This window comes from Panicum virgatum, chromosome 9N (assembly GCF_016808335.1).
Source record: "Panicum virgatum strain AP13 chromosome 9N, P.virgatum_v5, whole genome shotgun sequence".
Lineage (NCBI taxonomy): Eukaryota > Viridiplantae > Streptophyta > Magnoliopsida > Poales > Poaceae > Panicum > Panicum virgatum.
This window is the reverse complement of record NC_053153.1, coordinates 6,039,143-6,056,652: the sequence shown is the minus strand read 5'-3', so window position 1 is coordinate 6,056,652 and position 17,510 is coordinate 6,039,143. Positions and strand designations below refer to the sequence as shown.

Below are 17,510 nucleotides of genomic sequence, written 5' to 3'. Positions count from 1 at the left end.
ATGTTTTGGTGATGGAGGTGCTCCAACAGATTACCAATCCAATCCCCATTACCTATAAATTTTTGATAATCACCAAAACACACCTCTCTCTCTCACCTAAATAAAGGGGATTTCCCCTCTACCCTATTATTGGTGATTGGATTTTGGTAATGTGCTGCAGCAATCATTATCTAAAAAACAAAAACAGCTATTGATAATGGAGAGAGAATATTTACCTAAAAAACAAAAGCAGCTATTGGTAGAGGGGAAATGCCCTTCATTTAGATGAGAGAGAGGTGTGTTTTGGTGATTACCAAAAACTTATAGGTAATGGGAATCGGATTGGTAATCTGTTGGAGCATCTCCATCACCAAAACATTAATTTTTTGGTATTGGAAAGAGGGATGAGTAATCTGTTGGAGATACTCTCCTAAATATTCTCTCTTCATTACCGATAGCTACTTTTGTATTTTAGATAATAGTTGCTACAGTAGATTACTAAAATCAAATCACTAAGAATAGGGTAGAGGGAAAATCCCCTTCATTTTGGTGAGAGAGAGAGGTGTGTTTTGGTAATTAAAAAAAATTATAGGTAAGGGGATCAGATTGTGTTTTGGTAATTACAAAAAATTTATAGGTAAGGGGATCAGATTGGTAATATGTTGGAACACTTTTATCACCAAAACACCAATTTTTTTAGTATTGGAGAGAAATATGATTAATATGTTGGAGATGCTCTAACGAACGGTGACCGATGGTCCGCCCCTAACCGGCAGGTCACGTCGCACGCACCATCAGTAGTGCGGTATGGCCCGGATTACCTTTCAGCCGACTAGAGTGTGGATGTGATGCTTTCGTCGCCGGCCAGTCAAGCCTGCCGCCCGCGACTCCTATCTTGTAGTATTAGCCACTAGCCATTGTAGTTTCATTTCATCTGGAGCTGGTTCCAGGCTCGCCGGTCACGTCCTCGCCGCTCCTTATCGCTTCCTTTCCTATCTCGTGCTCGGACGGGTAGGCCTCCGTCCGTGGCATGGCACAGCGTTCTTCCCGCAGGAGATCATGGGGTTGCTCCTCCGTTCGGATCGGAGTGGCGTGCGCCGGCGCTGTTACATCGCAAAAAGGAAAGATGGCGATGGGCACTTGGGCATAGAAGAGTGCCGCGTCCCCTCGCAACATTCTGGTGTGATTGATAGCTGGTTTAGTAGAATCAAGATGGATTTAGCTCTACCTCCCTCCTTCGTTCTTTGTAATCTCAGCCTTAATGGCATCTCCAACTCTGTCACTCGGTGCTTGCACCGTCCATCACAGGTTCACGTCGTTCTCCTAAAAATAACGGAGGTGTAGCGATCGCTTAAAAGGTGAAACCTGTCGAGTTCGTTTATTTCTTAAAAAAACGAGTTCTTTGTTTGGTCTCAAGACAAAGTTTCCTTTCTTATGGAGGCCTAGTAGTGTAAAACCCACCAAAAGTGTCACACGTTAAAGTGTTGGGCCTCATCCTCGCCTTCTAGTCTAGTTTTCGTGCAAAAAATTTCCTATAGCCGTGAAAGAGTCTGTAGTCTAATGGTTACAAGAGTTTTGGTAGCAGGTTCGACTCTCCGTAGAAGCGAATTTAGCAACCGCTAAATAGCGCTTAGCTAAGGGTTAGCGTTGTACATGGCCTAATACATTGCAAATCACTACCTATTGGCTGCAGCTACATAGGGATGTGGTTGTGGAGTTTCTAAACAAAAAAGAGGGACCTGGAGGAAAATGGCAAGGCTCCTAACTGAAAAATGAAAAAAAAAGGACCTGGAAGAAAATGGCAAGGCTCCTAACAGAAAAATGATTTCTCCACCTAATAATAAGTAAGGAGTCGAGGATCAGACCATTGGAAACAAAGATTTCTAAAAATCACTCCGGGTGATTTTGCATGACTTCTCATCCACGTTTCGCCTTTTTGGGGGCAGCTCTAACGCGTCAGGTGCCGGCAGGCAGACGCTATCTTGCCTCGCGTCGTGCACGTACACCCCCCAAGCGGCCTCGTTTATTGGCTCGGTGGAGGCACTAGTACGCGCGTTACGTTCTTCGTCCGCGATCGCTTCAATGCTACGCGTCCGCTTCCTTGAATAACCGCCCGCGGGCTGCGGCTCCGGGCAAGGACAATCGGCGGCGGGTGGGGGGTGGAGGCGTGAATGCGAGCGGACACCACGATCCAAGGTCCCTCAAGCCGCCGTTCGACGAGCGCCGGCGGCCGGTGCGTGAGCGAAGAGCGAGCGGATCGGAGCAGCCGTGGCCTCTGCCGGCACCCAGCAGGATGCACGGGCACGCACCAACCGGTTGGGCCGTGCGGTGGGCGGGCTCTACTGTGACGACGACGCCGTGCGGGCGTACCCGGGCCTTGGAGGAAATCGCGGAGCAACCGTGCACGGCGGCCCAACTGCCCGATCCCCAGGATGGGCTGCTGGCTGGCTCCTCCTCCTCGTGACCTTGTCACGTACTCCTACGTGACGTGGAGCAGGCGGAATCATTCTCCTGCCGGACTGCCGCTGCGCGCTGGGTGAAATCTGAGTGAGATGGGAAATTAAAATGAGCCGCCCGCGGCCATTCCGCCGGTATCTGAACGGACAGACACCCATCGCCATGGGCGTACGGCCGCCATAATAAAACCTCGACGAGAAACAGAGAGGGAGAAAAAAAATCCCAAGTGACCCACCGGCACCGAGCGGTGCTCGTGGCCCGTGCCCCAGCTCACGGAACGTACCTTCTCGTGCGATCCGGCGCGATCGCCTGATCTGCTAGCGACGGTGGCCAGCGCAGGCTAGCAGCATCTGCCGGCCTCAGCTGGTCAAGTTGATGCCATTTGTTTACGCGGCCGCGGAGATCCTGTCGCGCGCTTGTTCCCACACCCCACGCGCACATGCGCCGTGTGCTCTCTCGCCTCTCGGCGCCGCCTCGCCTCGCCGGCTGGGCGCTCGCCACCACCAGGCACCCAGACTCCAGAGGCCCTGGCTGGCAGTGGCAGCTCGCCGCATGCTCTCGGTTGCTCCTCCCGTGACCAGAGTAACGCGCGCCACGGCCGCCGGGTGGCAGGCGTCGGGGTCTGACTCGGTCGCCGCCCGTGAGACCGCGACGACGAGGCGGCGGGAGCAAATGCGAGCGCATCTCCGCCGCGGCACGCCGTCCGTACGCCGCCCCGCGGCGGCAGTAAAATAGTGCACTAGCAGAGCAGCAGGGGTTAGGCAGGCAGGCAAAAAGACGCCGGGCGCTAGATTCCATTCGTTCCACCGGCGCCATGATTCGGCCCTGATTAGATTAAGATGAGCCCCGGTGTGGGCGTGGCCGTGTCACTGGAAAGCTCCGCGACACGCAGCGGCCGCGGCCCCGCTCGCGCTCGCGCTCGCGCTCGATTGGTTTGCTCGTGGGGATGATTGATGTGCGGCGGTCGGAGGAACCGGACGGGACGGGACGGGACCGCGCCTGCCGACGCAGGAAGGGGGGAGGGGGCCGGGTGTCGCCAGAAGCGGCGTCCGTGTCAACCACCGTTGCATTTGCCGCCTCCGCGATTATTGCATGCGCGAGCCGAGCCGGGCGACGCCACGCCCCGGGGGGTCCCCCCGTACGTACGTGCACACGAGCCAACTCCCTTGTCGCGTCGCGGTAGTAGTACTGCTAGCACGGACCCAAGGTGCACGAATCTTGACGCGGATCGAGCGCCCGTGGCAAGGGGCGGTGGTTACGCGCGCCAGGACCGTTTGTTTTGTGTTTTTCTAGGACGCAGATGACCTAACTTGGAATTTGATATTTGATTTGCGTGGAGGCATTTGAAAGCTCCCGACTGAGTTTGAATTCAAAAGACGGAGGACAAGAGGAGGGTGCCACCGCCCCACGCTACAGGATCGTGCGTGCTCCCCTCGTTGTTGTTGGCTCCAGGCTCGTTTGACTTTTGAATTTTCGTGGTGGCACCAGTTTTATTGACGCATTCAAACATCTGGCCGAAACAGAGACATGAATCCACGATTCACTAGAAGCCGAGCTTGTAGGTGGAAGCTTAAGTTCTGTCACGTTTTTTTCTTCAAATAATTCGAGTCCGAGTTCAAGTTCAAAGGGCGCGCGCGTTGGGGGCATCAGCTCAAGTGGGCCGGGACGGGGAATGCACGTGCAGTGCACAGTCCCGTCGGCCTCGCCAGAAAGGTCTCACATGTTCGTGTTAGGTGCAACACACTTGAAGTCGCTAATGCATGCGACCCTCCTTGTTTTGAAAATATGAACCACCGAAAGGGATTAATTTGACAGACTGGCTGCCCCATTCAAAACCACTGTAAATTCGGGAGACATTACTAGCTTTCAAGCACTTTTAAATTCCTTCCAATCCATGTTCGAAAATCAAAATAGGCCGCGAACGTAATTTGTTCAGCTAATTACACTTACACCCTCCTCGATCGGATCCGAATCCGATCCAACGTAGCGTACCGCTTTGCAGAGCAGTACCGGCGGACAGTTAAACATCGAGACAGACACGGTCACCGGAGTAGTATGCACGCATCATTATCGCTGAAATTACTTTGATCAAGCGGCCAATTAGAGCTCGCAGAGAGTGTTAACGCGCGTACGCACGCAAACGCAAGGATGGGCATGGCGTGAGACGAGAGTCACCAACGGTTAGTGGTGACCTTAATTCTCCTCAGCTCCATTGCGTTACGGCTGCTTTTACTGCCGGTAATGCTGGTACCCGCACGCTAACGTTAATGGTCTGTTAATGGTTGCTTACGGGAGAGGTATCGTGAGCTCCACTCGGCCACCATTGGCTCTACAAGGAGATTCGAGCGCACGAGAGCGAGTAGAGAGATGCGCTAGAGGAAGACGAGACGTGGAGGTGGAGACCTGGCACTGGCAGAGGATGTAGCATTGCAGTGCGGGCGGGGGCGTCGTGTACCCAGCGCCAGCGGAGGCCCAAACGGCCGTTGGCGCTCTGTGGGCCCGGGCGGGGGAGACTGGTCCCAACCCCACGGTCGCCTCCCCCCTTCCGTCCCGTGTCGCCTTCTCCCCCGCGGCCGCGACAGCTGCCGCCAATTAATTATTCGCTCCACCATTAAAACGCCTCCTCCCCCACTCCCCTTCCTCAGTCCTCTCCTCGACTCCTCCATATCTTCGTCGTCCTCCCTTGCCTCTCGTCTCATCTACTCCCGCTCCGTCAGTATCCCCGTAACCCCGCGCGCGCCGTCGTGCCACCCACCAAACCACACCTGAGCTGCCGGTTTTCCTTTTTCCTTCCCTTTCCGCGTAACCGCGTGGCGTGGGAGGGCAGTTCGGTTCCGGAATTGGGAGCGTTTCCGGCCCGTTCTTGGTGCCACTGGAAGGGAGGGCGGCGCCGGGAGATCGCATTGCGGCGGGCGCGGTCGGGTCGCGGCGGCATTTCGCTCCGGCGTTCAGTGGCTTCCCGAGGCGTTTGGCTTTTGTCCTTGCGGCGGGCGGGCGGGCGGGGCTCGAGGTTGGTTGCCGGCCAGGCGCAGCGCCTCCTTTTCGCGGTCGGCTTTTCGGAGCGGCCGCTGCTGGTGGCGGGGTGGTGGGGATGCGCCTTGCCTTTCCGCCGCCTCGGCGTGGCGTCATTCCGAAGCGTTTGCCGGGATTTGTATTGGTTTCCGCCTTTCTGGTAGTTAGATAATAAAATCGCATCTTTTGGAGGGCTCAGCTGACGCGAAGGTTCCGGGCAATGCCGAGCATCCGAGCTCCGGCGTCCAAGCAGACGGCCACGCTACAGGTTCGTCATTCTATTGTGAACGAGAGTCCCTGGAAATTTCCATTATCGCTGCTCAATTGCTGGTTATAGCGGTGACGCGATTGTAATCGTGCATTGCAATTGCAGGTGGCTGTCAAGTGCAGGCCATTGACCGACGACGAGCAGCGGCGCTCGCGGCATATCATCCAGGTCATTGATGATAAGGTACAGGCTGCTGCGGTTTTGTTGATGCGCGGATTGTTTCGCTATTAGTGGTGGCAATATGATGGTTTATATGCGTTTCTCTCTCCCAGACTGTGGTTGTGCTGGACCCCGATCTGTCAAAGGATTACCTGGACCTCATACAGAACCGGACGAAGGAGAGGAGATACACATTTGATCACGTGTACCCACCCGGATGCTCCAATTCGGTATGTAAGAGTGTGGTTTTCTCTGCTCTCATCTGTAATTGCTTGACATTTGGGATCAGATGCTTATTATGGTATGTTTTTGGAATCTACACCTCAGCTTGGATTGTTCCCAAACAGCTCATTTCTTGCTTGCCAGGAAATGATGCTCTGAAAGACCAAACCACCAACTACTTATCTTGATTATGAATTTGCTAGAATTAGGAGCGCCTCGTGCTTTGGACAGTTGAAGCAGTACTGCTGGCATCTAGAAAAGCCATTGCACAGCTTTTGTTCAGTTCAGTCTATAGCCAACCCGTGATGTACACTAACCGTCAGGTCCGCACCTAATTCAGACGTTGTCCAGGGAACAAAGCAGTAGATTTGTTGTATTGATCTCCAAGACTATAGAACGTTATCAAAAGCCTAGGCTGGAAGAATGTGTTAAAGTATGGCCCCAACGAATCAGTTGCCTTTATATTATGTTCATCTTCTAATTTACAAATTAATTACATTATTTTTAGTTGTTGCGACAACAACTGAAGCAGTTTTTTTCTCTAAGCTGAGTTACTGAACTTATATGGAAATAGCACGACGAGGACAGAATAGCCTAAGAACAATTGAAATTGTTTGTTTGTATATATAGTGTAAGATAAGATTTAGCATATTCCTCATTTGGTCATCAACACACTTGTGCTTGCCAGCTAATTAGTGATAGCTAATCACATGTACTTTCACACAATCTCATTTTCATTTTGTGATCCTGTTCATAATTGTTCAGGATGTGTACAAGAATATATCCTCTACCATTTCTGGTGTAGTCCAAGGCCTTAATGCAACAGTCTTTGCTTATGGTTCTACTGGAAGGTATGCATTCACTGCTTTGTTTTGCTTGTCGTCTTTTTAACATCATGGGAAATGCTCTGAATATCTTGTATGTTACCATCGTTACTATACATGGTATACATTTCAAATTACAAATCACAATAAAAAGTTTGTCTATACAAATCGCATGCTTGTTTCTAGTTTGTAATACTTTGTGATAATGCAATGCATGACTTGCACCATAGTTGTTGAAATTCCATCGTAATTAAGCATAATAATCATGGATAACAGCAATCAAGCTCACGATGCATTTATTTGCATTTTCTTATGTTTGTTTAAATGCTATATATCCTACGTCATTAACTGAAAATATATCATTGCTTATATGTTTTCAGTTGCCTTGAGCTGTGGTATATAGTGTTTCTGTCTTTGTCTTTCTTCATCATAATATAATATGAAGTATGTGGCAGTCCTACTCTTTAAACATTCAGTTATTAGCAGCAGCAAAAAACAATATGTCGGCATTCTGACAGTAGTGCACTGTATATTTTGTTACCTTCTGGTGCAGCACTGCAATATATTAATCTTGAGGTAAATGATTGTAATAGTGTTTCACTTAATATTTATCTATTTGATTATACAGTGGCAAGACTTACACTATGGTTGGAACCCATAGTGATCCTGGCCTTATGGTTCTTAGCTTTCGTACAATTTTTGAGCTGATAAAAAAGGACGGCGGTCCAGATACATTTGAAGTCTCATGTTCATATCTGGAAGTGTATAATGAGGTTGTTTGATATATCTTTTACTATTGTAGTACTATCCATTTATAACGTACATGCTTATAGACTTTCTGAAGCAATAGTTTCATGAATTCTAGGTTATCTATGATTTGCTTGAGAAATCCTCTGGACACCTGGAGCTTCGAGAAGATCCTCAGCATGGCATAATAGTTGCTGGATTGAGAAGCATTAAGGTTTTTATACTTTATTCAATGTTAATATTCCCTGTTAATGAGAAAATTGATTCCATCTTCTACTAAAGAGTTAACTTTGTCTTTCTACTTTTTTGGCTATTTCTTTAACATCTAAGTTTATTAGCAGCTTTTCTCCATCTTTATATGTTTGGGACATTGTCACCACATTTAAGCAGAGGGCGTCAATCCTTGATACACCTTTAGCGCTTTTAATATGTAATTTATTTATTTTCCATTCTTAAGAAATAAGTGTAATGCCATGTCAGTTTCATGAACCTTTTCTTCAAAAACTATTTAATTACCTTGCGAGTGATGAAAACCTATGCTTTTATTTCTGCCCTGCCGTTCTGTAAAAAATGGATATACCACTGCGTCATTTTTTGCTTTTCATAACAGCATGATTTCTAACTTTATTCTGTTGTTAGGTTCATTCTGCAGATAGAATTCTTGAGCTGTTGAACATAGGCAACAGTAGGCGCAAGACAGAGAGTACAGAAGCAAATGCTACCTCTTCACGGTAATTAAGTAATCTGTGAATCTGTCATCTGCTTTCTTTTCTGAATGTCCATGGCTTATTTTTAAGATTTATTTATATCTTGCATGTCAGAACTTAACTCTTTCTTCTTCCTGGTTAAGATCTATATTGTAGCTAATATCTTTAGCCTGCTACGCTATTGACACTCTTATGGAGATATTGATGGTCAGTCATAAGATTTAACATATTTCATTCTATTAATTGTTAAATATAAACATTTGGTGGATTAAAGGCACCTCCGCTCTGAGGGCTACAAATTCCCACCATAATCTACAAAAAATAAAAATCCTAGAAACCATAACATTAATCAAGAGAAAAAGGAATACAATTGGATCGATGTCGCCAGATTAGGGTGAATTATATCACTTCATATTATTGATGGATATGTAGTTCTGTAATGTTGTCATAGATATTCGGTGTAAACATATTATTAAAATTTCAAGCTATGCAGCTGCACATGCAATTCTAATGGTTCAGTTTTGTTTTCTTTGTCAAGGTCACATGCTGTCCTCGAGATTACTGTAAAGCGAAAGCAGAAAGGTCAATATGGTAACCAAGTTCTTCGTGGAAAGCTTGCCTTGGTTGATCTTGCGGGCAGGTAATAGCAATTCTGTTTCATTGCTGTTCTCATTCATTGTTCAGGAAAAGCAACTACTAATGCTTCATTCTGTGAGCAGTGAGAGGGCCTCTGAAACAAACAATTTTGGGCAAAAACTTAGAGATGGAGCCAACATCAATCGGTCGCTCCTTGCATTAGCAAACTGCATCAATGCCCTAGGCAAGCAAAACAAGAAAGGTCTTGCCTATGTTCCCTATCGCAACAGGTATTTCAACTTCAGATTTTACTGTATGCGACACTTTTTTGTTATGTTAGTTACCTGATAGGAGCAATTTGCAGCAAATTAACTCGAATTCTAAAGGATGGGCTGTCTGGTAATTCTCAAACTGTTATGGTTGCTACAATATCACCAGCTGATGATCAGTATCATCACACAACCAATACACTCAAGTATGCAGACCGTGCTAAGGAGATAAAAACACATGTCCATGTGAGGCACCTTTTCCCTTTCTTTTTGCTGTAAGAAGCAGATTAAGATGTCAAATGGCAGATTTTATGCACATTGCTTCATCATAAGTATCTGTCCAATTCAAATAGAAGCAAATGAACCTTCTGAATATGTAGATCTAAGGTCACTTCTATTATTCTTATGCTACTTTGTTCTTTGTAGAAAAATATTGGAACACTTGACACTCATGTTGAAGACTATCAGAGGATGATTGACAGTCTCCAGGTTTGCCATAATGAGACACAAATGACCTCCTACTGTTTTTCCATCATAGATCATACTGATATGTATTACACTGTGATTTTGTAGGTCGAGGTTTCTCAGTTGAAGAAGGAATTAGCTGAGAAGGAGCATCAATTAAGTGTAAAACCTACTGAAAAAGCTGCAGATAGTGAGCTGTCCTGGTTAAATGTTTTGAGCCAGGAAACTGGTGAGAATGTTCAGGAACGAATAAATCTGCAGAAGGCTCTGTTTGAACTTGAAGAAACAAATAAGCGCAACCGATTGGAGCTCCAGCATCTTGATGATGCTATTGCAAGGCATCAGGTTTCCTGTTTACCTGATCAATTTCAAATCTGTTACCAGTCTATAGAGCTAGGCACAGCATGGACTATTCAGGAGAGCCTCTTTGGATATGTGTTTTTCCATTTCCCCCTTTCTCTCTAGGAAAAACACTGTGGTTTATAGGACATCTGAAGCCACCGATATCTTTAGCCCTTCCAAACAGATTTTGCCAAGGCAGCTGTTTTGAACATATATTATCGTATAATCAAAGAACAATTTTAACTTTTGGATACCATGATAGACTATTGCTACAGAACACTGATGCTTTTGTATTCAGGTGAAAGAAATGGACTCTACAGTTCTGCAAGCCTTAACATCAAGGAGACAAGTTATTCTTGACAACATCCGTGATAATGATGAAGCTGGTTCTGGATATAGAAAGGTGTTAATCTTCTTCTATTCCCTTTGGTTTAGCTGCCTTCAAGTAACCTTGAGATCTTTTTCCCTTAGGACATTGAAATGAATGAGAGTCGCAGGCGTCAACTCCAGGACATGATCGAGGAAGCTGTCAGTAACAATGGCAATAAAACCTACCTACACATTCTCAGCCAGTACAGACTTCTTGTAAGTAACCCTCAACTTTTAATATATTTCCTGATGTAAATCATAAGAGTGTGATGTCTCACGTGCTGTCTGTGTATAATGCATTCTTTAGGGAATGAGTAATGCTGAGCTCCAAATTGAGATGGCTATGCGGGATCAAGTAATACATAATCAGAGGGAGGCTCTAAGGAGCCTGTGGAACATTCTTTATGGAACAGGGCTAAATCAGAAACAAATTCTTAAATTGGCTGCTAAGCAAGGCTTAACCGTAGAAGGCTGTCCATTGCCTAGCTCGAGCCCAGATGTTACAACCCCACCTTCTTTTCCACCTCATAGCAGGCTGCCACAGTTCATGTCATTCCCTAGTCCACAATCAGAGCCTTATTCTCTGTCTACTTGCTTTTTCCAACATGGTTACAGAACAATGTCTTTGCTCCAAAATCAACATGAGACACCTACCATATGTAGGCAGGAGCACCTCAGTTCTTACTACATGACCTCTGGCTGCTCGCCTTATTCTGGTGATAGAAAACAGTGGTCCAGTGGAAGGTCAATGCCATTTTTTTCTACACCAGAAAAACCTAGGAAGATGAGCGGATTTTACCCAGGAACAGAAAGCGCACAATACCAGGGCAGCAAGGAACATTCTGGCAGTCATGATTTCAGTCTGCATAGGAAGGTAAATTGTTTCCCTTCTAGTACAAGCTACTAACATGTCTATTAATGCATCAACATCACGCCAAATAAACCCTTTCATTTACATAGGACTTTGTGCTTTTAAGTCCTTGAAGTACTTGGAAGGTTTGTTTCAAAATTTCAAGGAACAAGTATTTTTTTTAACAAGATCTGATTATGTCCAAATTCTATAGGAGGGTGCTTTTAACAAGTATTTTTTTAACAAGATCCTTTGTGACAAGAGGGTGCCACAAAAGCTAAAAGGCAAATTCCATAGGACAGCAATTCGTCCGGCGATGTTATACGGTGCTGAATGTTGGTCTACAAAAAGGCGACATGTCCAGCAACTGAGTGTAGCAGAGATGCGGATGTTGCGGTGGTTTTGCGGGCACACAAGGAGGGATAGAGTCCGGAACGAAGTTATTCGGGATAGGGTCGGGGTGGCACCAATTGAGGAGAAACTTACCCAACATCGGCTGAGATGGTTTGGACATGTCCAACGAAGGCCTCCTGAGGCGCCGGTGCGTAATGAAGTTCTTGAGCGGGTCGATAATGTAAAGAGGGGTAGATGTAGATCTAAACTGACGTGGGATGAGTCGGTTAAGAGAGACTTTAAGGATTGGAATATCTCTAAAGAGATAGCTTTGGATAGGAGCGCTTGGAGACTAGCTATCAATGTGCCTGAACCTTGAACTTATTTCTTTCGGGTTTCATCTCTAGCCTACCCCAACTTGCTTGGGAAAAAAGGCTATGTTGTTGTTGTTATAAGATCTAATTATGTGTTAATAAATAGTAAAATGAAGAAAAATTTGATATACTAGGTACAATAGCGCCTAAGAGCCCAAAAATATCCCCAATAGAAATTCTAGGATTTGGAGACCTCTAGTTTGCATGAACTGAGCAAGATTTTGTTGTTGTGCAGGATTCGTGGTCCATGGAGAGGAAATGAAGGGCCTCGAGATGCTCCTCGTGCACAAAACAGCTATCATGGCTACAATATGGCCTGCCAGACGTTCCTAACCTCGGTTGCTGTGTGCATCATCTTCTGCCTGCTGCCGACACCAATGTAATGGGCTTCCTGAGATCTGAAGAGATGCTAGCAGATTTCAGCCAAGTTGTTGCCTTTGGCCACGGCCACAAGATTGATGCCTCTAGACCCTGCTGACATTGCTCACTCCACCCTGTACAGTAGATGCTAGGTCTCATGATCTCCTCCTCTTTTTCTTCCTTCCTTTGTAGAGTGGTTGCTGAGGGTGAATCTGAATTTTGAACCAAGATTCTGTAAATCATCCGCGGCTTTAAAAGCCCTTCTTCAGTAAATCCAATGAAAAAGGCTTTCAATGCTGGTATTCAAAGGCAAACCCTGAAAGGATTGTTGGATTAAACTGAATACTGTTCTGCATGCTGGTCACTGCCTCACTGGAGTTTGATGACATGACAAACTGAGCTGCTGTGGCCAAATTGGCCGGGTGTTGCCCCTTATTTAGTTGCAAAATTCAAAATTTCAAAACTATCACATCAAAGAGGAATCTTACATGCATGGAGTATTAAATCTAAACGAAATAAAAAACTAATTGCATAGTTTGTTGTAAATTACGAGATGAATCTAATGAGCCTAATTAGGCTATGATTGGACACTAAATTGCTACAGTAATTATGCATTACGATAGATTAATTAGGCTCATTAGATTCGTCTCGTAGTTTACAGATGAGTTTTGTGATTAGTCTATATTTAATAATTTAAATGTGTAAAAATTTTATTTTAAAATCTTTACACGCGCAACTAAATGATGAGCAATCCCTGCTGATCAGTTGATCAGGATAGCGTCGGATGATTGATGCGCTGGGCTACGGAGCATGTGGCCGGAGTGCGGTAGGATCCCTCCCGTCCAAGATCATTGAATAAGCCCTGCTGAGCCTCACCTGCCCTGGAGACCACATTCAAGCTGGGCCGGGCAGCAGCATGGTGGTCCTCTTCACATTCATGCCCTACCTGCAGAACAGTTGTGCTGAATGCTACGCCAGAACGGCGGCTGCCGAAGCCGCACGGCACACACGTTGCGGTCGCGCTCCGATTCCACATGCCAGCCTTGCGGCTTGTCCGATCGCCGGCGCAGCCAAAGGCTCCGTTTGACTTCTTCCGAGGGCTTTGCTACGCTCTACCGGTCTTCTACGGATTATCTTTAGGGCTTGTTTAGTTGTTTATATGTAAAAATTTTGCAAAGGAATTTTGCTAATTTGAAGTACTAAATAAAATTTATTTACAAGATTTTTTTTTGCACAGATGTGTTGTAAATCGCGAGACGAATTTAATGATGTTAATTAATCTATGATTAATGCATAATTAGCAGATGGTTACTGTAGCATTATTGTTGCAAATCATAGATTAAAAAGGCTCATTAGATTTGTCTCGCGATTTACAACCCATCCATACAAAAAGTTTTATAAATAGACTTTATTTAATACTCCATATATATGTGTCAAAATATTCGATGTGATTTTTTTTATAGGGTTTACGGTTAAAGAAAACAGGGCCTTGCTCAAGTTGTTTACACTGTGGTAAAAGTAAAACACCAGTGAGTGACCTGGGAGACTGTAAATGTCAGGTGACACGTAGATTGTGGACAGTGGGCCTCTGCTAGACTGCTAGTGCTGGCTCGGCCGGCCCATTGCTTCTCCAGACGTGGTGCTGGTGCTGCTGCTGCTGCGTCGGAGTCAGAAAGAAAGAGGCGAGGCCCGTGCGAAAAGGCTGGAACGCTAGGCCTCAGGGGAACAGAAGAAGGCGTGCAAGCCGTGACCTACAGACCTGCAGGGGCAGGGCAATGCTGTCCTGACCTGCCGGTGTCTACAGGACGGCACAGGCACCTAGTACGGAAATGGCAGCGTTCTGATCTCCGTCTGCCGTGTTTGCTTGCTGGTTGAACAGTTGAAGGTCGATAAGATCTGGAGCACGCCACTACAATTTCGCTGCTTCACATGAGAGGATGCAGGCCCTCTGTTTGGGTCTGCCTGACCTATCAAAGTTTGGTGAATTTGGCTAGAGTTTGCCGTTGATTGCCGTGCCAAAACATGAAACGTAATGCAATGCAAACGCCAATTGTTCGTTCGTGACTGATTTATATGTGCAGTGTACAAACAAACCTGAGTAGGAGTGCTAGGCAAAAACATGGGCAATCAAAGCTACTCCGTCTGTGCCTTGGTCCAAACGAGCTGTTTGATAGAGCAACATTAACATGGGCACAATGCATGAAGAAGCCAATAAGTGATCCGATCGAGATGCTCGGACGAAGACAGCACACAGTCCGTTTTGGGAGCCCAACCAGGCCACCGCCACTCGTGTAAGCAAGGGCGAGCCCCTCTTGATCTGGACGCATGCCTTTGTCCTCGTGTCATGGTTCAATGCACAATATCAATTCATCAAGGCTACCTCGATGCAGGTATTTGACACGAAACGGCTCAATGCGTATTTGTTAATTCATGCAGGAATTCAACGGGATGAAAAAGAGTTCCTCTTTGTTCCAAGCAGGATCATCTAGGTTCTAGCTGAATTCTTGAAGTACCTAGGTCATGTTTCGATACATGTAGACTAAAGTGAAGTAGCCCCCTCCCCCTGCACCACCCAAATCCTTAGACCCTCTAAGAGCAGGTATAATAAGGGTTTATTAGTCCGTCTATATCAACAACAATCCTATGTGGATGAGAGAGAAATGATGTGAGAGAGTGTCATGGGCTCTTACCTAAGAGACGCCTCCAGCACGAGAAACAAAGCACAAGAGTCAATTTTAGAGCCCAACATGTCTCTTGTGCACACATTTTATGAGTTTTTATTGTTTTTCTATGTACAAATTTAATGTTCTTGGCCCTGTTTGGTTTGCAGCGTGCTAGTGAATAGTGACAGTTTGACCGCTAATTACGATGTCAAACAAAGTCAGTTTACAAAACCAACTTCAGAAACCCCGCGCTAGTGACCCTGAAGAATCTAATGATTCATTTGACCGCGCGATTAGAGGATGGTCATTGTAGCATCACTGTAGCAAATCATCGATTAATTACCGTCATTAGATTCGTCGCGAAAAGTTACACCCATTCCTGAAAAGATTTTTCAAATAGACTTCATTTGGTCTTTCATGCGGAGACTAGAAGAGGCGCACTAGAATCCTAGCGTGCCTAACCAAACAAGGCCCTTATACCCTACAAGAGACAATTTAAAAGACAGGTTATTATAGCATGTCTCTAAAAAGTGTCTCTTGATGACATAGAAGAGACTTAAAGCCCCTCTTATTGCCCTTGCTCTAAGGAGTGCTAATGAGACTAATTTACATGGGTCCCACAAAAAAGATGAGTCTGCACAAACACCTAGATGAGAGAATGGGAGAGAGAGGATGAGTATTAGCCTATGGATCTAAATAATTTATCTTGAAATAATTCTTAGTCTGACAATTCAAAACTAATTATTAATCTTCAAAATTATCTCTGGGCTAATGCTCCAAACAAGCCCTGATCCTTTTATCTCGAGTACTTTGCAAGGTAGGAATTTTACACGAATCAGCTCAATTCTCTAATAACGAATTAAGTAGTAGGTGCCCTCAAATTACATAGGAGGGCAAACATTTTTACTATTAGTTCATAGAAGAAGTATTAGACGAGACAAATCTTAGGTCCAAATCATGTACTACGGCCCCCAGCACCTCGTGTGTCTGATACTACTAGTAAATGCCACAGGGGACAAAATGCACCCCGCTCGGAACGTGCAAGTGGTGTGGCGTCCCTAACACCAAAGCAAGGTGTTCCAACCCTACCAATGCTCAGCACCACCACCACCACTACGGGCGAAGACACTACGCTACCACCCCCTTGTTTACGTCCCTCTAGGGCCTAGGCGCTTGTAATCAGCACCCTAACCTAGGGCTCGACTCATCATTTCCGTTGAAAAACGCTGGCCAATCAAGCACTAGATAGCTCCCATCACCACAAAATACTCCACGGTTTTTACTGCTTTGAAAGCCACAAATTCCGGTCGCAAGAACACGGAGGCATCCATCCGAGACTGAATTCTGCTCAAACCACGCACATGGAGCTGCATGGTTTGATGAAGCACCGAGCAGGGCGTGAGAAAACTTGGATGGATGCGAGGGCGACCACCAATCCAGCGCGCTTTGGAACCACCCGTTTTTTCTACGGTCGCCTACCACAGGAGCAGGGAGAATCTCCGCTCCTTTCCCCGATCTCAAGGCAGGGCGCTTCACATGGGGCGTGGGGCAAAGGAGCCTCGGCCTTTCCGGTTGAGGGAGGAGAGACCTTGAAATCGCATCACAATTTCACGCAAAACTCGCTCGTGCAAGGGGTTCATGATTCGATCCCTAGGAGCAATAGCTTTTGTGCTTTTGTTGTGTTGATCGGTTTATTTATGCAGCGCGGCCATGTTTGTTTCGTTCCGGGCTGTGCCTATACAGAAGTAGGGTACATGTTCATGTGCTGCTGTCTGGGCTAGCGTGTCTGTCTAGTGTCTACCCCTAGCCAGTGAAAATGCGCCTTCACCAGTTTTTTTTGAAATAAAGGGTAGGAGCACTACCATGTCATTTAAGAAGATAGCAAGTTTACATCACGCGCCGAAACGAAACACCACCACCGCCACCACCCAAACAACGCACGTAAATAATACACACAACAAAATATTACACCACCACAAACTGGGAGAAAAGCCAAAAGATGCCACTACTAGCTGCGCCGTTGTCGCCAACGCTGTGCTGCACCAATGCGGCCCGCTGCAAACCATAGCGGCAACTCGAAACTCCTCCACCATGGGCAAATCGCCCTCAAGCCACACACACGATCGTCAATCCCCCAGTCCTAGTCGATCTTCAGCAGAACACTCCCGTCGAAGCGACGATGGAAAACACTGATCATGGGCACTCTGCGTGGGGGCCTTGCCTCTCCCACCGCCTCGCACTCCTCTGCCAAGGACTCAGATATCTGAAACCGCTATGAGAGCGACACCTCCGTCCAGCCGACACCGGAGTCACCACAACACCATGCAGCGGCTCAAGATCTCAGCACCCATGGTCCCTCTGCACCTTCCTGCCAACACAGACTAAGCGCAATTCCACCATCGTTGTGGGTCTCAAAAGCGACGCCTCCACGAAGGGCGCGACGCTGGTGGCGCCGCCGTCGCTCGTCCAGAACTGGACAGAGTTTTCACCCGAGACCCACAAGCAACATGGTAGAGGAGCTCACCACAATAATG

The 17,510-nt window shown here is 46.6% G+C and overlaps 1 protein-coding gene across 1 annotated transcript; it reads left to right on the top strand.

Moving 5' to 3' along the window:
- The first annotated feature begins 5,030 nt into the window (after positions 1 to 5,030).
- Positions 5,031 to 12,651, top strand: LOC120689939 (kinesin-like protein KIN-8B). The gene is made up of 16 exons (XM_039972398.1): positions 5,031 to 5,716; positions 5,822 to 5,899; positions 5,989 to 6,105; positions 6,863 to 6,948; positions 7,550 to 7,694; positions 7,787 to 7,882; positions 8,308 to 8,399; positions 8,914 to 9,015; positions 9,095 to 9,241; positions 9,316 to 9,466; positions 9,647 to 9,709; positions 9,794 to 10,030; positions 10,326 to 10,430; positions 10,499 to 10,612; positions 10,704 to 11,270; positions 12,189 to 12,651. Exons 1-16 carry the CDS (start codon positions 5,669 to 5,671, stop codon positions 12,213 to 12,215), a joined length of 2,175 nt encoding a protein of 724 aa, XP_039828332.1. The 5' UTR covers positions 5,031 to 5,668; the 3' UTR covers positions 12,216 to 12,651.
- Positions 12,652 to 17,510: the final 4,859 nt, after the last annotated feature.